This window comes from Pezoporus occidentalis, unplaced genomic scaffold, assembly GCF_034315485.1.
Source record: "Pezoporus occidentalis ecotype Australia unplaced genomic scaffold, CSIRO_AGI_Poc_V1 ctg214, whole genome shotgun sequence".
Classification (NCBI taxonomy): domain Eukaryota; kingdom Metazoa; phylum Chordata; class Aves; order Psittaciformes; family Psittacidae; genus Pezoporus; species Pezoporus occidentalis.
The window spans coordinates 418,163-440,337 of NW_026914007.1; the positions used below are offsets into that span (position 1 = coordinate 418,163).

General features: G+C 41.4%; 1 protein-coding gene across 4 annotated transcripts in view; it reads left to right on the plus strand.

The window, feature by feature from the left end:
• Positions 1–22,175, plus strand: part of TRIM66 (tripartite motif containing 66) — a 56,662-nt gene that overhangs the window by 7,139 nt on the left and 27,348 nt on the right. For 3 of the 4 annotated variants that reach the window (XM_062619835.1, XM_062619838.1, XM_062619837.1), the window contains exons 2-5: positions 10,787–10,890; positions 16,148–16,295; positions 21,169–21,301; positions 21,942–22,058. In XM_062619835.1, the coding sequence (XP_062475819.1) occupies positions 10,787–10,890; positions 16,148–16,295; positions 21,169–21,301; positions 21,942–22,058 (502 nt within the window). The remainder of the gene's footprint in view (positions 1–10,786; positions 10,891–16,147; positions 16,296–21,168; positions 21,302–21,941; positions 22,059–22,175) is intronic. The other variant, XM_062619836.1, reaches the window with a different exon arrangement.

The window sequence follows — 22,175 nt, forward strand, 5'->3', positions numbered from 1 at the left end:
GGGAATTTATATTGAAAAAGGTTGGGAATTTCCAGGGAGCAGAGGTTTTTGTTAAATGGAAAACAATCAACTAAGAAGCCCAATTAGCTGAACAAGTATGATCTCCAAAGCTACCACATTCAGGGAATCCCTCTTTTAGCAAGATTCAAATCCATCTCCTGTGCTTTTAATAAAGTCTTAAATATAAAATTCAGTATTAGGACAGGTGAGAGGGTGCTTACTGATCAGTCCTCCTACAAGCAGAGGACTGCTTTCAATGCAATATTACCGTGGTGTCTCCATTATTTTTCCTATTAATTGTTATGCTCTTTGTTTGGATTTTTTTTTTTTTAAGCTGAAGGCTATACATGTCTTATGTTCATTTCAGTTTGAAAGCTATTATAATTCACAGTTACTTAGCAGCCTTCCATTATCTGAAGTGGGCCTACAGGGATGCTGGAGAGGAACTCTTCATTAGGGACTATAATGACAGGACAAGGGAGAATGGGTTTAAAATTAAATGGGAAATTTAGGTTAGATATAAGAAAGAAGTTCTTTACTGTGAGGGTGGTGAGGCACTGGAATGGGTTGCCCAAGGACGTTGTGAATGCTCCATCCCTAGCAGCATTTAAGGCCAGGTTGGGCGGAGTTTAGGGTGACATGGCTTAGTGTGAGGTGTCCCTGCCCATGGCAGGGGGGTTGGAACGAGATAATCTTAAGGTCCTTTCCAACCCTAACTATTCTATGATTCTATGATTCAATGATCTCTGCTGTTGTCAAATTAATGCATTCTTTATACAATGAATTTTATACTCCATTAGTTTGTAACAAATTAGCAGAATTTAAAGTTCACATGAACCTGCCTGAGGCCATGAACGTTTCCATTAAATATCATTCAATTGGTATAATTTGATTTAACATTCTGCACTGAGTAGTGTTAGAATGTAATAGTAACTTTTTTACCTTATGTGGTATGCAGACAGAAGTTGTCATTGCTATGGCAAAGTCCTGAGCACTGCTTTTGTCTCCTGTAAGCCCCTGTTCCCAGAAATATTTTGTGTAAGACTGTGTGCTCACCCATATAGCAAGTAGGCGAAGAAATAACTGAGTCATGCATTTCTTACTTCAGAATATAACCTTTCAATAATTTACCCTTTGGTCAATTTGAAGTGTTATTATGTAGTCTCAGTATGGAGGATTTCTCTCTCTGTTAGGCAAATCAAGAATGGCACTGCTTGGGCAGTGCTGTTATGAGAGTAAGAAACTGGTTTGAAATCTCAAAGGGCTAGAGGCGATTCCTTGTAAAGTCAGTAGATGGTTTCCTATTGACTGCACTAGGAACTAGAGCATGTCCCATGAGACTTATTTGAGAAACTGCTTGCAAAGTAAGTATTTTGCTTGCTAGATTATCAGTCAGAATGTATCTGTCTTTTTATTTGTGCTGCTTTTATAACTGTATGGCTTTGTAAGGTGTTCACAGGGAAACTTGAAAACCACTTTACCTTCTAGGAATTAACACTATAATTCACTGGTGCTTGTAGTATGCTCCATTTACAAGAAGTAGGAGGGCACTGTCTGTATAACATGATTTGTCTTAGCTACTGTTTTTACATTTCTCTAGAGAACTGCACTGTTAATGGATTTCTAAAAGACATGCATAACCATAATTTGGGAAATCATGGAGAGCTTTCCATGTGACTAATATAAAAGCATTCTATTGTCCTAGGATATAACATATGAAGGTGATTAGCTACAAATACTGTAGGTAAATAAGACGACTTTTTCAGCTGTGCTCCTTATAATAAGGATGCAAAGTAGAGGAAGAGTTTAAAAGACTTCGACAGCTTTCTGCCATCATGGCATCTTTATCAGATGATTTTTTAGCCTCTTTGTACTCCTGTCACCAGAACACACTTAAACAAGACTCAAGTTACGTGCCCAGAAGATGAGCAAAGCTCTGGCAATTGCTTGCATTGCCCTTTCCCTTGGGGTGTCTTGTAGCTGAGTAGCACAGGCACCTGTTGATACTGCCTGTTCCCTCTCACATCTACATGAACACTCAGAGTTGTATGAAATGCACTGTTAAACAAGTGTGAGTAAGCCATAGTCTGCCACTTGGGCCCTCAAATCACAGATCTGTTGTAAATGTAAAATCTGTTGTAAATGTAAAATCTCAAAAAATAATAAACAATATACTTTTGCTTTTATAATGAGTTTTGAGCTAAAAAAGACATAAATGTCATGGAAGTGTTTTTTAGTAAGATGTCCTTTCAAAGGAGATGTAACAGAACTCAAAGCTTCTGCAAAATATTCATGATGAAAGTGTACGCATTCAGATATCTGACTGCATAGTGCATTTGTCAGAAGAGATAGATAACGTAGGAACGGTTTGGGGCTTGTGTGTCTCTGGCAATGTAAAGTGCTGCTGTTAAAATAACAGTAGCCCAGGTCTGAAAATGGCAGCCATTGAGGGTTAGAACTGTGCACCTGGCCAGGGACTTCAGGAGCCATGTCCCAAGGCAGAGGTAATACTAAGCACCTGTGAAACGAGAGTGTCTCCAATAACTGTCTAATGTGAAGTAATAGACATCTTAAGATTTAGTTAATCTACAGGCCACTCTCCTTATTTAAAATTAATTTTAATTAAGGAAAAGAGCATATTGAACAGTCCAGTAGAAAGCTGTGATTAATTTTGCTTTTAAAAATCTTACTTTAAATGAGTTTGTATCATTTTGCTGTGGAAAATACTGCTGTTAGTTATCATAAAGAGATCTCTTGACAAGGCGAACATAGCACTGCAGTTCTGGTCTCAACAGAATGGAAAAATCTTAGATTAAAAAAAGAATTGATAAGATAAGGTACAAATGGACTGATACACCACTAGCATCTCTAAAGGACTGGATTCACATCTTCATCTACAGTAGCTTCGGAAATGTGGTCAGAAACATGCATATTCCTTTTTTTTTAAAAAAAAGAAAAAAGTACTAGACCTTGTAGAAAAATGTTAAGTCCTAGCCCAAGAATGAAATAGCCATGCAAAAATGCAGGTATGCAGTTATGGACACCTTCCTCAACTGTTAGTTCTTAAGCTCTTAGCCCAGGCAAACACTAAGATTCACTCCACCTGTGCTCAGTGGTTACAGAAGGTGAAGCCAGATTTTGCTGCCATACTGCTTGATTTGCTTTGCTTCACTTTGCTTTGGGGGTGATCATGTTTTCTCACTTGTGGATTTGTTGTAATAGTTGGTTTGCAATTCTGACTTTTATTTATCAAACTTTTTAATTCTTTACCTTTACTCTAATTCATTGCTTTTGCCAGCAGCATGTTACTCCTCTTTCACTTCACTTGAATAGCATGCTGCACTGTAAAAGTAGTATGTGTGTATGTAAAACTGTGCAATGTGTGTTTTATGCTTTGATATACCTCTGGTCTAGAAGAACTGTAGCAAGTATTAGAAAGCACAAGTAGATCCGTAACAATTTAAAGTGTGGCTCAGATTTTATCAAAGCTGTAGGCCCTTATGAATTCATGGGAATTTGGACATGCAGATATTGATAAATGGTGAAATAAAGCAACTGAACTATAGTGTATTTCTAAGGATTTTGTTGCTTTGTTTTTCTTTCTATGTATTGAACTAGATATAGTGTCCTGGGTTCAGCAGTAGCAGTCATGTTTCTCCTTTGTGGTAGCTGGTGCAGTGCTGTGTTTTGATTTCCAGCCTGGGAGCAATGTTGGTGAAACCGATGTTTTTGGTTGTTGCTAAGTGATGTTTACCCTGACCAAGGACTTTGTGAGGCTCATGCTCTGCCAGGGAGGAGGGGAAGCTGTGAGGAAGCAGAGACAGGGCGCCTGACCCAGGCTAACCAAAGAGGTATTTCATACCACAGGACGTCATGCCCGGGGTGGGGGGTAACTGGGAGTTACCTGGAAGGACACGGGCTTCCGGGTGGGACTCGTTTCTTGGCCGGTGGTATCGTATTCTCTTCCCTTGTTATTTTCTCTTATCGTTGTAGTTGGCGGTAGCGGTGGTGATTTGTGTTGTACGTTGGTTGCTGGACTGTTCTTGTCTCATCCCGTGGGAGTTGCACCCTTTCGATCCTCCTCCCCATTCCTCCGGGAGCGGGGAAGGGGAGAGCCCCGGGGGGGGGGGTGGGGGGTGGGTGGCCTCGGTTGTTGTCAGCTCAGCACCACTCACTGGGAGTGAGTGAACAAGTTGCCTGACTGGGTTTAAACCACAACAGTTCTTTTTGGCGCCCAATGTGGGGCACGAGGGGTTGAGATAACGACGGATCTGACTGGATTAATAGTCACTCGTCACAATGCTGATTTATTGGCTCTCAAGGTTGTTCCTCTTGATCTCGCAGTTTCAGTATATCGTATCTTACTTCCATCTGTTATTTGCTGTATTGGTGTTTTTCAGGTGTGGGGCTTGAGCTAAGGTTTTTGTCTCATTGTACTTTATGGTAATGACTTGTAATACAATAGAATCATTGATCATGAAACTGATCTGGCTCATGTTCCCAGTGTGGTCACCACCTTTATACTGTGGGAGGTATATAATAGAAGTGCTTAGCAATTACACATCTTTTTTCTCCTTCTCAGGTGCTCAACCTGTGAAGGAGACATCCTTTTACCCTCCCAAGTCGTCCCCCCAGACCATTTACATTTGAGAGTTTTGAAGTTTTTGAATGGCCTTTTAATGCTGTTGAGACTTGTTTGCTGATGGTGATGGGAATCACCATGCTAGCATGCATACAGAGTGTGTTTTGCCCACGACTGATTTCAAGAGTTAAGCAGAGTCAGGTGTGGGTCTTGTCTGGGGTCAAATGACGATGTAGGAAGACCAAGCGATTTTCCCTGAGGCTGGACAGCCATGAGTGGCAGGGTGTGTGGGATAGTATGGGCAAGTATCTAGGTCAGTGGCCCCCTCCAGTACTTTGGAATTTCACTACTGAACAACTACAAAATCCAGAAGAATCAGTAAAACACTTAAATGAGGTGTGTGGTCATTCTGGCCATACCAGAGATGGACAAATCATGGCAACGTGCTGGGGCTTGGCCTATGCTTACAGGGCCTTGTTCAACACTACCCAGCACCTTCAAAAGGAAAAGAATGTCAGCGGATCTGAGGGCAAAGCAACAGTCGCTACTCAAACTTTGGCTGCAATGAACAGCGCAGCTACCCCAGCGGCAAGTACAGCAGCTGCTCAAACTTCGACAGTGACAGCGCGGTTACCCCAGCTCCAAGCACAGCAGCTGCACCACCCCCAGCAACAAGTACAGTTGCTACTCAAACCACAGTGATAATCACTGCAGCCAAACCAGAGGACCAATTCGTACCAATATCGGTTGCCCCTGTACACAAGAGAACAAGCAAAAAGGAGGCAAGAAGGGTGAAGCGAGATGAAGAAACAATGAATTCACCACTCGGTCCAGAATCTGATCAGGAGTCATCATCACATGACGAAGAAGAAGAGGTAACTTCTTGACCTCGGACCTCAACTGAGCTGTGGAATATGCGAAAAGATTTTACCCGTCAACCAGGGGAGCACATCATCACCTGGTTACTCCGATGCTGGGACAATGGGGCCGATGGTCACGAACTAGAAGGTACAGAAGCCAAGCAGCTGGGATCACTTGCTAGAGAAGGGGGAATTGACAAAGCAATTGCAAGAGAGAAAAAGTCCCTCAGTCTTTGGAGGCGGCTCTTGGCAGCTGTGAAAGAAAGGTTTCCGTACACTGACGATGTTACGAGTCGTTTGGCCAAGTGGACTACTATAGACAAAGGCATCCAGTCTCTGAGGGAATCAGCCATCGTAGAGATGATCTATCACATCAAGACGAATAACGGGGATATACCCATGGATCCAGATGAAGTTGAATGTACATGTCCCATGTGGCGAAAACTTACACTGAATGCACCGTCATCATATGCCCATTCACTGGCAACAGTAATCTGGAATGACATAGTACCACTAACAGTGGATGAAATGGTTCATAAACTCTGAGAGTTCGAAGACAATCTCACCCCTTCCATCATCTCAGCTGTGGAAAAACTGTCCCAGGACCTCAAACAATTGAGGGACGATCTATCTGATTTATCCAGCTCCTCACGTGTACCAACACACATCTCAGCTATTAACAAAAGGCGTCCTTTTGCTCGAGAGAGGAGATACAGGAGGTATATGCCACGGAGTACCCTATGGTTTTACCTGTGGGATCACGGAGGAGACATGACAAAGTGGGATGGAAAACCTACTTCAGCTTTGGAGGAACGGGTGAGTGAATTGAAGAGGGGAGCAAGGGCCAAGACTGATCATCCCATGAGAGCTACGGCTTCAGTCTCTGGTGAGCAGTTTCCCAGATGGAGTGGAAGAGCTGATTTTAATCCAGCTCCGTGATAACAAAGAATAATCCCTTTTGCCATGACTTAAGTGTCCAATGCTGTGAAGACCATTAGAGGGGCCCTGCCTCCAGCCAGGTGGAGGTAGGGGACAATCAGATTTACTGGACTGTGTGGATCAGATGGCCTGGCACATCAGTCCCACAGAAGTATAAGGCTCTAGTAGATACCAGTGCACAGTGTACCTTGATGCCATCAAGGAGTGGAACCTATCTATATTTCTGGAGTGACAGGAGGATCCCAAGAGTTGACTGTGCTGGAGGCTGAAATCAGCCTGACTGGGAGGGAATGGCAAAAGCACCCTATTGTGACTGGTCCAGAGGCTCCATGCATCCTCGGCATAGACTACCTCAAGAGAGGGTACTCCAAAGACCCAAAAGGGTACCGGTGGGCTTTTGGTATTGCTGCTTTGGAGACTGAGGAAATTGAGCAGCTGTCCACCTTGCCTGGTCTCTCAGAAGATCCCTCTGCTGTGGGGTTGCTGAAAGTCGAAGAACAACAAGTGCCAATTGCGACCACAACAGTGCACCGGTGGCAATATCGCACCAACCGAGACTCCCTGATTCCCATCCATCAGCTGATCCGTAGACTGGAGAGTCAGGGGGTGATCAGCAGGACCCGCTCACCCTTTAATAGCCCCATATGGCCAGTGCGAAAGTCTAATGGAGAATGGAGACTAACAGTAGACTATCGTGGCCTGAATGAAGTCACACCACCATTGAGTGCTGCCGTACCGGACATGCTAGAACTTCAGTATGAACTAGAGTCAAAGGCAGCCAAGTGGTATGCCACGATTGATATTGCCAATGCATTTTTCTCAATTCCTTTGGCAGCAGAGTGCAGGCCACAGTTTGCTTTTACTTGGAGGGGTGTCCAGTTCACTTGGAACCGACTGCCCCAGGGGTGGAAACACAGCCCTACCATTTGCCATGGACTGATCCAGACTGCACTGGAACAGGGGCAAGCTCCAGAACACCTGCAATACATTGATGACATTATTGTGTGGGGCGATACAGCGGAAGAAGCTTTTGAAAAAGGAGGAAAATAATCCAAATCCTGCTGAAAGCCGGTTTTGCCATAAAACGGAGTAAGGTCAAGGGACCTGCACAGGAGATTCAATTTTTGGGAATAAAATGACAAGATGGACATAGACAGATCCCCACAGATGTGATCAACAAGAGAACAGCAATGTCTCCACCAACTAATAAGAAAGGCACACAAGCTTTCTTGGGTGCTGTGGGGTTCTGGAGAATGCATATCCCAAATTACAGTTCGATTGTAAGCCCTCTCTATCATGTGACCCAGAAGAAGAATGATTTTAAATGGGGCCCTGAGCAGCAACAAGCCTTTGAGCAAATTAAACGCGAGATAGTTCATGCAGTAGTCCTTGGACCAGTCCGGACCGGGCCAGATATAAAAACTGTACTGTACACTGCAGCTGGGGAGAACGGTCCTACCTGGAGCCTCTGGCAGAAAGCTCCAGGGGAGACTTGAGGTTGACCCCTTGGCTTTTGGAGTCAGGGATACAAAGGATCTGAGCCCAGCTATACCCCAACTGAGAAAGAGATACTGGCAGCCTATGAAGGGTTCGAGCTGCTTCGAAAGTGATTGGCACTGAAGCACAGCTCCTCCTGGCACCCCGGTTGCCCTTGCTGGGCTGGATGTTCAAAGGCAGGGTCTCCTCTACACATCATGCAACTGGTGCTACATGGAGTAAATGGGCTGCACTAATTACATAACAAACTCGAATAGGAAATCTCAGTCGTCCAGGCATTCTAGAAGTCATCATGGACTGGCCAGAGGGCAAAGATTTCGGAATGTCACCAAAGAAGGAGGTGATGCGTGCTGAAGAGGCCCCACCATATAATAAACTGTCAGAAAGTGAAAAGCAGTATGCCTTGTTTACTGATGGGTCCTGCTGTATTGTGGGAAAGCATCGGAGATGGAAGGCAGCTGTATGGAGTCCTGGATGACAAGTTGCAGAAACTGCTGACGGAGAGGGTGAATCGAGTCAGTTTGCCGAGGTGAAAGCCATCCAGCTGGCCCTGGACATTGCTGAACGAGAAAAGTGGCCAGTACTTTACCTCTATACTGACTCATGGATGGTTGCAAATGCCCTGTGGGGGTGGTTGAAGCAATGGAAGCAGAGCAACTGGCAACACAGAGGTAAACCCATCTGGGCTGCTGCACTGTGGAAAGATATTGCTGCCTGGGTGCAGAACCTGGTGGTGAAGGTATGTCATGTAGATGCCCATGTACCCAAGAGTCGGGCCACTGAGGAACACCAGAACAACCAACAAGTGGATAAAGTGGCTAAGATTGAAGTGGCTCAGATGGACTTAGATTTGCAACGTAAAGGTGAATTATTTTTGGCCCGGTGGGCCCATGACACTTCAGGCCATCAGGGCAGAGACGCAACATACAGATGGGCCTGTGATCGAGGGGTGGACTTAACAATGGACGCTATTGCCTAGGTTATTCATGAGTGTGAAACATGTGCTGCAATTAAACAGGCCAAGCGGTTAAAGCCTCTTTGGTATGGAGGACGATGGTTGAAGTATAAATATGGGGAAGCCTGGCAGATTGACTATATCACACTGCCGACAACCCATCAAGGCAAGCGCCATGTGCTTACCATGGTGGAAGCAACCACCGGGTGGCTGGAAACATATGCTGTGCCCCATGCCACTGCCCGGAACACTATCCTGGGCCTTGAGAAACAGATTTTGTGGCGACACAGCACCCCAGAGAGAATTGAGTCAGACAATGGGACTCATTTCCGGAATAACCTTATAGATATCTGGGCCAAAGAGCATGGCATTGAGTGGGTATATCACATCCCCTACCATGCACCAGCCTCTGGGAAAATCGAACGGTACAATGGGCTGTTAAAAACTACACTGAGAGCAATGGGTGGGGGAACTTTCAAGCATTGGGAGGCACACTTACCAAAGGCCACCTGGTTGGTCAACACCAGAGGATCTGCCAACAGGGCTGGCCCAGCCCAGTCAGAACTTTTACATATTGTAGAGGGGGACAAAGTTCCCGTGGTGCGTATGAAGAATTTGCTGGGAAAGACAGTCTGGGTTATTCCTGCTTCAGGTAAAGGCAAACCCACTCATAGGATTGCTTTTGCTCAGGGACCTGGATATACTTGGTGGGTAATGCGGGAAGATGGGGAAGTCCGATGTATACCTCAAGGGGATTTGATTTTAGGGGAAAACAGCCAGTGAACTCAATTGTATGCTGTTGCCTGCTGTGTAATACTTTTATAGCCCATCAACTAGATGTCTCCAGGTCACCAGCGACTGGCCCTGACTTCCCTCCAACCATCATCCTAACAGAGAACGAACTTTGATAGAACCAGATGAGTTCCGCAGTAAAGGAACAACCAGCATCAGCAGGCAACGATCCAATACTGCACACAGCCTTTCCTGCCCTGAAAGATTGTTACAAGAGATGGAACCTGACATCATGGACCGAATGGACTCTGCAGCATTATAGGGATTGGTCCATGCACTAAGAAAATGATCTTTTTCTCTTGGTCTGTATGTATATGGATGTATATATGTGGGAGAGCGATGGTGTATTGAAAATGTGGGATCTGAGCATGACGTGAATGGTATGGAATAAGGGGTGGATAATGTCCTGGGTTCAGCAGTAGCAGTCATGTTTTTCCTTTGTGGTAGCTGGTGCAGTGCTGTGTTTTGACTTACAGCCTGGGGACAGTGCTGGTGATACCGATGTTTTCGGTTGTTGCTAAGTGATGTTTACCCTGACCAAGGTCTTTGTGAGGCTCATGCTCTGCCAGGGAGGAGGGGAAGCTGTGAGGAAGCAGAGATGGGGCGCCTGACCCAGGCTAGCCAAAGAGGTATTCCATACCACAGGACGTCATGTCCAGGGTGGGGGGTAACTGGGAGTTACCCGGAAGGACACGGGCTTCCGGGTGGGACTCGTTTCTTGGCCGGTGGTATCGTATTCTCTTCCCTTGTTATTTTCTCTTATCATTGTTGTCATTGGTGGTAGCGGTGGTGATTTGTGTTGTACATTGGTTGCTGGACTGTTCTTGTCTCAACCCGTGCGAGTTGCACCCTTTCGATCCTCCTCCCCATTCCTCCGGGAGCGGGGAAGGGGAGAGCCCCGGGGGGGGGGGGCCTCGATTGTTGTCAGCCCGGCACCACTCACTGGGAGTGAGTGAACAAGTTGCCTGACTGGGTTTAAACCACGACATATAGCTACATGTAACTTCTGGCTTGAAGTATGACTTATTTTCCTGGAACTGTGTGTCAGTGTGGTGTAAAAAAGCCAGCAATACTGAAGGGTGGTTTATATAATTTCTGGGTTCACATGGCTTGTGTGCATTGTTTTATTTGTGTTGGTTTTGGTTTTTTCTAAAAATTTAGGTATCCTTTCTTGCCCTGTGTGCAAACAGACCTGCTTTGCAAGGGATGTAGTTGAAAATTTCTTTCTCAAGGACTTTCCCACTGCTAATTCAGCTATGGCAAAGGTAAGTGAAAACCACTAAGTTGGATGCCTTGTGCATTGTGAAAACACTGCAAGATGAACACTGTTTGAAAACAGAGCAAACTTTGCATTGAACAACAGACTTTCCTACAGTTCACTTATGCAGCACTGTAATTACTTTACTCCTAGAGATGGACTTCTTTAGTACTTTTTTAACCTATATTTGAAGAATGAGTTTGACTATATATACTTCATTTTAAATCTATTAAAAATATTGATACTAGTGGTATAGGACCTGTGACAATCAATATATCAGGAAGGTACTGAATTTCTTGGATTCTTTGTTGTTTCCTTTCTTGCCCTCAACACAAAGTCAACAGAAGCAGGCTATTGGCTGAACAGTTACACCAAGATTACCCATTAGATTCTGTGGGCAATTATAATTTTCTGATTGCCTGTTTTACTGATAAAAATAGTCACACCTTATTTCAGTTTCCCATGGGGGAATGGATCTGAAGGGTAACTGAAAGGCATAGGTTACTACTTTGGCCTTATATTAACACTGTATATAGATTGATTTCCCTTCTGTTAAATATCCAGTTAACAGGCAGGACTATTCTCACAGTTTTTTAGTAGTTACAATTTTGGGTTGTGAGAAAGGATGGAGAATGGTGTGTATTTCTGCCTCTTTTGTTACAAACCAGTATTATTTGCATAGTAAAACTGATTTGAGAATGTGATACTATTACATGTAGCTGGTAGTTGAAACGGGTAAAAGCTTGTCAAAACTATTCTGTAATCTGCTGACTACTTTATCCAAAGTGTGATTCAAAGCAAGGGAAGAATAACAAAGGAGCAGGGATACTGGACTTCACCTTCTGAATCAGCTTCTGGACCTCAGACTATCTCTTTTGCACTTTCGATTCCTGAGTAAACTGAATAACCAGCCACGCTGGATATTCAATTTCAGGGCCTTTTGGTGGAGGGAAACACTTCTTCCATAATGTAGGTGAGAGGATATGTCTTTCCACTCCTTTTAACTCCTGTAGGGGCAGCAACAATTTTTGGGTCCATTCTGCCCGACACAGAGGGGTTGAGACTGCTTTAAATTGTGCAAGTAGCTTCCCAGTGGTATCGTTGCAAAAACATATGGAAGGGATGTACTTCTTCCCTGTCAATCCTTTCTGTATTTTGTTTTCTTCCACTGTTAAAAAGAAGAGAATGGGTAACCTAATCCATGGAGTCCTCTGGGAAAGTTAAAAAATTAATGCAAGAAAAGCATGTTGACGTCTTCAGGTGTAAGGTGCTTGGAGAGTGCAACATAACTTCATCTAAAACATGAAAAGGTTTATTTACATTCACTCTTAAGAGTGAATAAGAATATTGATAAGATATTGCAAATGTTTAGAATGCACTTATACTGGGATTTCTTAATTACCATGAATCACATCATTTACCTTTCAGTGAGGATCTGTGTAGAAAGGAAATCAGATGGGAATATCTAATGTCTTCAAAAGCACTAGATTATTTTTCAAGCCTTCTTGAAAATGTTTTTCTTTTCTGTAGTCCCTTGGGATTCCTAAGAGCAGCCTGGTAAAGCAGATTTCTCACTGAAGTGTAGGAGTACCCTAGAGGGACACATGAACCTTCCTCATAGTTTTTGGCTTACTTCCTTTTTATTAACAGTCAAGTTGTGGAACCGTGAAACTTACTTACTGTCTTTTAAGCACCATCCCCATCCAGAAGCAAAGCCCTAGTTTCCCATCAGTGGTATCAAAAGGAGAAGCACTAGCTCATCCAATTGAGACCAGCTGAACAGCCATAATTTTCTTAATTTACCTAATCTGTTCAAATGGGAATCTGTCAAGGCTTGTAACAAAGTGTTTGGAAGCAAGACGATTCTCAGAGTGTGAGATAGTGAAGCATAGATGATAGAATGTACTATATACCAGCAGCAGAAGTTTCAAAAATATGCAGTTCAGAATCTCTTGCCCAAAAGCCCATTTCCATATCATAAATAACGTAACTCTGGGAACACTGTGCTCTGGAACTTAAAAGTAATGTTAACACAGTACAGCACCAGTATAAGTTCTAGTCAGATTGACACTGGAACAGTACAGGTAAACCTGTGATTAAGCAGTTTTGATTATTGCAGAAGGCAGAGCATCCCTCAACTTTTGACCTGTACCCTAGGGTACGTTTTAAATTACACACGTCGTTTTATATACAAGCCTTGTTTCCCAAAAGAAATACCCTTGCATTTTTGTTATATAAGTTATGTTAGGCTTTTTGGTTTAAATTATTATGCATACCTTTGGAAAAACATTGTTGATAAGCAAATAGCTAATCCAGCAGAACAGCTTATACAAGTACTTCCCTGCCCTGACAATCAAATACATTTAAAATTTTGCTTTGTTGTCTTATTGTCAAGAATTGCCCCATCTCTTTAAAAAGATTGGGAATACTTTGAAACTCTTGAAAAATGCTATGAAATTCCAGCCCCACTGAAAGGAATGGTAAAATTTAATTTCAGCAGTACAAAAATTTTTCTTTTTGTGCTGCAGTGAATTAGAATTCCACTCACTTGCCTCTTGGAGTTTAGGTGGATATAGATGTTCTATTTAATGTTAAAGCCATCATTTAAAACTAAGACAACCAGCAAGGAGCTGTGATTGTTCTTTCCTCAGGCTTTCTATTCTCTGAGACACCACGAAGATTATTTTCACCAGGGCTTGCTTCAGGGTTTATGTACTGAGTGCATGCTGCTATGCCCTTCTCTTCATGTTTCCCATCTGGTATGCAATCATAAACGAACTGAAAGGCAGATAAGCTGATACCCAACAGAAAGGACACCTAGGAATTGATTTTATCATCTACTACTAGTTGCTTGAGTCACTCTGAGTAGTAGCAATATTCAGGAACTATGTATAAGTACAGTAGATATATTGTAACTCTATAGGAAATGTTTGAGTTCAATAAAGTGGCAAAGCTTCTATGATTCTATGATGGTAAAATTGTATCACTATATTCAGTCTGCCCATTAGTGCCTATTTGTGGCTATGGTAAGTCAAAAACATAAAAGTTGGGAGTTTTCAAACAAGGGGTTTTAAGTCTAGTACAAATCCTTTTTAGAAGAAGTATCATTACAGCTATCTTGAAATACGATCAGTCTGGATATCAAAGATCAAGTTACCCGCTTCATTTAGGTGCAGCTTTATTAATTTCTCCTTTAGTGACACTTACAGACAGCATGGTCTGTATATCAAAGGGCATTTCCTTGTTGAATCAATAGAGATGATAGTTAATTAAGTTTTACAGTTCTTCTCATGTTCCCATGTCTTATATTTTCCAGTTCACCACGTGATATCAAGGTATAAATTGAGCTCATTTCTGGTCAGCTCCTTAGAGAATGTGAACTAAGTTTTTCATTAATAGTATGTGGGTGTCCCCATATTGTTTTCTAAATTGCCTTACCACTGGCATGCTTTATGTATTTTTTCTGACAGTTACACTGTATCAGAGTGGTTCATGCAATGCTAAAGGAACTAGCTTTAGATTAAGCTCTAATTTTAAATAAAAAAATGTAGATTTACAGTAGCTCTGCCGAAGTAGCTCTGATATGCGTTCATCTAAATGAAAGCAGAAGTGGCTTCTATAGATTTTTTTAAATTAAATAATAAATAATATAAATAATAATAATAAATAATATAAACTAATAGATAATAAAATAATTAGTAACAGAAAAATAGTAATTAGTAAGAGACAAATTAATGACAAAGAAATGATATAGTAAAATGCTTTTGGATAATGTGATTAAAAAGGAAATGGTAGTTAGATCAGAACCATTTTTCATGGGATATATTTGACTAACATTTCACATATTTACTTGCTAACCTAGACTATCTATTCTAAGGTAGAAATTACCTATCTAAATATATATACATATATATATATAAAAGTAAAGCGTACACTCATTTGATGTGTTAAAGCTATCAGTAAGTAGTACACTAACAGAAAGTGATTACAAAGCATACCACTCATTTTCAAAAGTAACTTTGAACCTAACCATCCTTAACTGAAATCAGACAAGTTTTATTTCTGCTTCATGGCTTTTCAATTGACAAGAAACAAGTCATTATGATTATTTCTTCTGACATCACATGTAACATGGACCCTAGAATTTTGCTGAATAATTCAAGCATAATTATACTGGATTGTGCTAGAGCAAAGAAGGACAACTGATTTAAGAACTTCAAGCCTTAATTTTATCCTGTTCCCTTTTACAATAACCAGACTCTTAAAATCTTCTTTGACTTGCATTAATCTGAGGAAGACCCTCAGCAAGCTTGCCAACGACATTAAATTATGTGGTTCGGTTGATACACTGAAGGGAAGGGATGCTGTCCAGAGGGACCTTGACACACTTGAGAGGTGGGCCAGTGCCAACCCCATGAAGTTCAACCAAGCCAAGTGCAAGGTCCTGCACCTGCATCGAGGCAATCCCAGGCACAGCTACAGGTTGGGCAAAGAAGAGATTCAGAGCAGCCCTGCAGAGAAGGACTTGGGGGTGTTGGTCAATGAGAAAATGAACATGAGTTGTCTTCAGTGTGTGCTCGCAGCCCAGAAAGCCAACTGTATCCTGGGCTGCATCAAAAGGAACATGACCATCAGGTCGAAGGAGGTGATCCTGCCCCTCTCCTCTGCTCTCGTGAGACCTCACTTGGAGTATTGTGTGCAGTTCTGGTGTTCTCAGCATAAAAAGGACATGGAGCTGTTAGAGCAAGGCCAGAGGAGGGCCACGAGGATGATCAGGGGACCGGAGCACCTCCCATATGAAGACAGGCTGAGAAAGTTGGGGCTGTTCAGCCTGGAGAAGAGAAGGCTGTGTGGAGACCTCATAGCAGCCTTCCAGTATCTGAAGGGGGTCTGTAGGGATGCTGGAGAGGGACTTTTTATCACTGACTGTAGAGATAGGACAAGGGTTAGTGAGTTCAAACTTAAACAGGGGAAGTTCAGGTTAGGTATAAAGAAGAAGTTCTTTACTGTGAGGGTGGCGAGGCCCTGGAACAGGCTGCTCAAGGAAGTTGTGGGTGCTCTATCCCTGGCAGTGTTCAAGGCCAGGTTGGACACAGTCTTGGGTGACACGGTCTAGTTTGTGGTGTCCCTGTCCATGGCAGGGGGGTTGAAACTTAATGATCTTAAGGTCCTTTCCAACCATAACTGTTCTGTGATTCTATGATTCTATTAAGTTTGTATGCCTGATTTGTAATCCTTGAATGTAACTGCTCTTTTGTCCTTAGAGCTGCTCCACATGTAAAGAGAAGAGACCTGCTCACAGTCTCTGTACAAGCTGCAATAAGTGGTTGTGCAGCTCATGTACAGAGGAACACAGACATAGCAGGGAAACTGGAGTCCGCTTCCTGTCTGTATCCCTCAAGGGCTGCACAGGTACTGAAGATGCACTTTGACATTTTGTTTCTTCTCATATCAGTTATTCAGTTGAAAAAGGGGCAGTTGCAGGTTCTGTGTCATAGATACCATGCTTTTTGCATGTGACTCGGAAGGATATGTATATGTTGATGGAGATTATGTGATTTTTCTGCAACTTCAGGGCCATTGCCACAATCAGCATTCCACAGTGTTTAAAAAGTTTTGCATATATGTGTTTCCACATGCCTTTTATGTCTGCAGAGTAATGGACTATGGTTTGGTAGGCTACAAAAGCAACAGGCATTGCCTGTCAGTACTTCTTGTCCTCTTTTGAGTAAATTCCTTGAGAAAACTATGGTAAGACAATTCCTGTGCAAATGGACAAGGTATAGGAGGGAGTGTAACAAACGGTGAAAGGCTGTGATCACTATAGGATGTTCTTTTTCTAAGCCTGGAGTGAAAAACGTTTCCTAAGCATGACCACTATATTGACAGCAGCAGGCACAAATGAAGCCCCCTGTCAAATATGTCTCATCCCTATAAAGTTATAAGCCACACAAAAGATTATGATTTTCTGTTACTGCTTATTATTTTCTTTAGTTATATGCCCCAAATCTGCTGAGGAGTATGCCAACCTAAACTTATATAAGGATTTTTAATCTAAAATAAGAGTTTTTCAATTTTATACAATTAGTTAAGTTTACACTTTGCTCACATATGACATTATTTGTGCTATAGGGTTTGTGCTACACTATCATTCCTCATAAGGAAGATGGAGGACAGAACAACGAATAAACATAGTTGTAGCCCACTGATTATACTTTTTTATATTATTTTTTTTCTTTAGGATTTTGCTTGTAGAAGCCTGTATGTTGCCATAGACGGAGTTCTTTTAAGTCCTTGGTGTTCATATCAAACAGTTTGAGGCACTTGAGACATGATGTGCTGTTACCAAAGTGTAAACAAAAAAAAAGGTCTGTAAGAATAGCAATAACAACAAAGCACAGATGACATTTAAATTTTTTTATGGGTGTTTTCTAGAGAATAATATAAACTCAAGTTCCCCCAAGTCCTCCATCAAATGCACTGATTAGGTGGACAAATATGTTTTCTTTTCAAGTTGGTCACAAGATAAGGTCTGGTTTTGAGGCTCTAACTGTTAGTAATTTCACTTTGAGTATGATTACCAGCTCACATTGTTAATGAATAATGGTAAGAAAATATACCTATGGCTTAGTTGTGGGTTTCTGTGTGCTGTATAAAGAGAAAGTTGCACACACACAAACTGCTTTCTCATTTAGCCTCTCCCCCCCTCCCCCCAAATGCATTGAATCCTGCCTATTCCTTTTACTTTTGATAAACAATTCCTTCCTTGACTGGCAGAACTAAAAGAGCCTGGCTTCCCTGAGACCCCTTTCTTACTTTTTCCTCTGTGGCACCTGTGCTCTGTGTAACACATCTGATCACCCCCTTGCCACGCAGAGCCTGCAGCTCTGTCACAGTTCCCCATCCATTTGCTCTGCACATCCTCTTGCTTCTGGCCATCTGCTGCCCACTGGGTGAGACCCAGCTCACACAGCTGAATGTCTGAGCTCACTGTCAGGCAGCACCTTTAGCCTGGTGACTCCTGAGATCATGGTGCAGAGCAGAGTGCCAAGTTCTTGTGATTTGTTGAGACCTTTAGCCTTCATTCAAATTTATATTTAGAAATTGAGAGTGTGGAGAGGAGCAGGACTAGGCTAGCACAGGAAAATGCCATATTGTAAAAACAGCAAACAGTTTTTAAGTATCTTGATTTCTTTTTCCTACTGATTCATCCTTTGATGAGTCTGTAGTAAAGGCCCACAAAATGAATACTACTGGTAGGGGATTCACTGTGAGGTGTCATTGTTACTGGAAATGGCTTCATGCTTGTTTGGAAACAGCTGTATTTTATTCACCTCCATTGTGTTCTGTAGAATCTGGTAGCTTGGGGAAGGTTGTGCTGGTTAGAAGATTTCAGCATTTTGAACATGCTTATTGAGAACCAGAATGAGGAGTTATGGGCATGGTCTGTGTCACAGTTCAGTTAAAAACTGCTACTGAACTCCTACATCTAAAGCCAGATCTTATTTTGTAAGCATAAAACCAGACAAATAGCACAAACTGGACATCACTTTGATCTCTTCCCACCTTCCCCAATTCCCCACTAATATTTAGATCTTGTATAGTTGCTCTAGTGTATTCTTCCTAGCTGAACCGCTTCTGGAGGTACTATCAAAAAATTCCAGTTCTCTTGTGCCAGACTATTACTGCTGGTTATGAATATGAAGAGATGCTGAAATGTGGTTCACACGTGATTTAAACTTCACTATTTACAGGTTTTCAGACACCAATTTTTCCTGACAGTTTGTGTTTGTTTGTGGTTTTTTTTTTTGTTTGTTTTATTTTGTTTTTTAAAGACAACAAAAAAAACTTCCTGAAAACTTTCTGTCTCTGTGACCACAAGATGCAAAAATAGTGAAATCTGCTTTTGGAGTGAATTTGCTGAGCGCTGAGGTGTTGAGGGCATGTGCCAGAGTTTTATGACAGATTAAGCTGCAGCCTTGGAGGAATAAGCTCTGCATTAGCAGTAGGAATTAGTGAACTTTGTTAATTTCAAAGTTCTGCAGAGCAATGAAGCTGCTTGAAGTCATAAACCCAGAACTTCTTCCTTTAGTCCAAACTTTTTTAAAAGGACATTCAGTATTAGTACAGACTCTTTCCTTGTTAAGTGGAAATTTGTGCTTTGCAACTGAGTAGAAACAATCCTTTTGCCAAAACTTTGTCAGAAGTAAATGATCTGGTGCTGATATACCAGCTATTTATAGGCTAGTGCACAAAAGAAATATTTTTTTCTTTTCTATACTATCTTTTTCAGTCTCTCAAGGTTGAGTATGAACTCATCAAATCAAAGTTTGAGTCACTGCAAATTATACAAGGTGAGGGAGGACTCTATTAGCTAAGATGTGATTGCTTTTCCAAAGTTTACATCAACTGATCATAGGAACAGTTATTTCAAACTTTCTGTCAGATATTCAAGAGATCCACCCGAGATAAAGAAAATACTGTTGAAGATGGTGACTCAAATGATATTAATTCAGAATTTAGGACTACTGAATTTTCCCTGTTCTTCAGTGAGATTCTTTTAAAGACATTAACAGGGGTAGCTGTGGTCAAGATATCTGCTATTAAAAGCAGTCTTGTGCCTTTGTTTAGCATCTGATTGGTAAGAATTCAGCTTATTTTAAAGCTGAAGAGTGTAGCTCTGGGCTGAGTATAAATTAGGTTGAGAAAACCATGACTTAGTTGCAGTTCTCACTGATATGTCAATTGAATCGGGGAATTACATGTGGCAGAGGCTGTGGGTCTATGTTGTAATTAGATATCACTGATTTTTATCCTCAATTTGCATTTGAAATCTGCTTGTTTCTTAAATCTGACACTGTACTAAAAAAACCAACTGATTTCTCTGGGGTGATTCCAATCACCCAAACACTAAAGAGCCCTTCAGAGAGAGAAAAATGGTGAAATCATTATATAGGATTGTGACTAGGCTTCATTATACTTGGACCTTAAAGACATCATCTCATTATAAATTGGAGTTTAATATGGATAATTTGATCCCGAGTTTTCAATAAAACAGCTTGCATGCTCTGGAGGTGCTAAACACTCAGAAGGGCTTTTCCAACTCATGGAAATGGAGAGAGTTATTATGGGCCTTTTCTTTTTCTTTTAAGATACAACATCTGACCCCCATAGGGGAGGAAAAAATGATCTTTGACATCCACCTTGGTTATACATTGGTTAGACAACCTGCTTGGTTACATATTATTTGCATTGGCAGCAGCAGGTTTGAATGCAAAAGTGCATATTTGCAGTACTATAATAAAAAAATGGCTGTTGAGGTGAGTTTCATTTGTACCTTGATAGAAAAAAATATTGGAGTGGGAAAGAAAAACCCATCTGCTCAATTTCCTCTTTTAATAATCCTATTAGCATTTGATTCAATAATAATATAAACCAATAAACTTCCATGAAGAATAAAGCATGCAATACTGCAATAAAGCATAAATACTGTAATAAATGATTTATGACGATGTGAAGTATGTCATGATGTTGCATAAAGATCTTGGCCTAATCTATCACAAATTATTTTCTTGCACATTATGTTAAGAAGGCAGAGGGGAAAGCCAGTTGAACTGGAGGGAGTAACTCTATTATCTCAGAAATATTTAGAGTAGACAGCAATCTAGACAGTAGGAAATTTGGTATATTTTCTTTAGAGCATGTCAATACTTCCACTTTATGTATCCACTGTTTGTTCTTACTGTTCCTCATATTACTCGGAGTGGAACAGGCTTTAGTGCCTGGTATCAATATCCCCTAGCTGCTGAAGTTTATGTAGTGCATTTACAACAAACACACATTTGAAAAACAGTTGCTTATGTGACTATTCAAGAGCAAAGGATAGTCTTGCTTCTGCTGTGACTACATTTTTTTTCAATATATTTGGTTTTCTACATTTTAAAATACAGCTTTGTTAACTGATTTGCCAAACCAGGTAATTCAAAGTTGTGAGACAAGTGCCCCAAATCATGAGAGATATTTAAAACTCATGAGACTTTAGAGAAAAATAGGAATTTGGTTTGACAACTTCTTCCTGAACCCCTTTGGTATGCTCTTTGTAGAATATATAAGGCCAGGAAAAAAAATTTAAGCAAACCCTGCTAATATAATCAGATAGTTCCAGGGTATGGGTCTTTTAAGAGTAACATCAAGACTTTCAATAGGATTGTGAGAGTTTGACAAGTCTTTTTTTAATCTATAATAATAATTTTTGTCAGTGACAACACTGCTTTATATTCCTCAGCAACTGACGATGAAGCAAGTGAGCTTTCCTTATTTTGTCCAGTGCACACTCAAGAGCCACTCAAGCTGTTTTGTGAGACCTGCGATACCCTCACATGCCGTAACTGCCTTCTGATAGAGCATAAGGAACACAGGTACAACACATTGATTGTTTAATCATAATGCTATCTAAAACTGTAGCTAGTTTAGATTTAAGACTGTCCATTTCCTGCCAACTACGCTTGCAGGCTAGTTCAAACTTAAAAGCCGCAGCAAACTCAGTTCAGTTCTCTTATGCCCAAGCAGTGTAACATGTGGCTTACTGCCCTCACAGAATCATTCACTGCTCTCTGCAGTGTGTACCTTCCCGATTGTATCGTCTGCCCAGATGTTATCTATGCATGCATATAATTCATTGTGATTCTGTTCAAAGGCTCAAAATTAACTCAGTGCTTTGCACTGTTCAAGTACTTCTGTTTGTCTTTATCAAAGACATCATGACTGTACAACTCCAGAGTTACCAAAGTTTGAGCATGCTGCTTGCCTGTGGAAGTGTGTAAGCCGTGTACAGAATTGTCTGTACATAGAGACACTTTTTGTGAGATGAGCCTGCCTGTGTGAGGGACGATAAATTTCAGCTGTCGCAGAAAAGATTTGTAGTAGGAAAGAAGCAGAGACCATGACCAGAGAGGTATTAGGGCAGTTGGTCCCTTAAACTCATCAACTGATCAGTTCATTACTTATCAACAGAAAAAAAAACAATCCACAGCATGAGAATTTCCATTTCTTTCTCAGGTTCAGGCATCTTGATGAAGCTTTGCAAAATCAGAGAGTTATCCTGGAAAATGTCATCACTGAAGTGGAAGAGAAAAAAAATGGGATTCAGGTTTCAGCTAAACAGATTGAAGACAGGTGATTGCTATGCATTATTTTTCCATGAAAGTGAGTGATCAGTTAAAATATTTTCACTAAATGCAGGTTAACAAAAGAAAATGCAGATTTTTTAGTTGGTCTTTTTTTTTTTTTTTT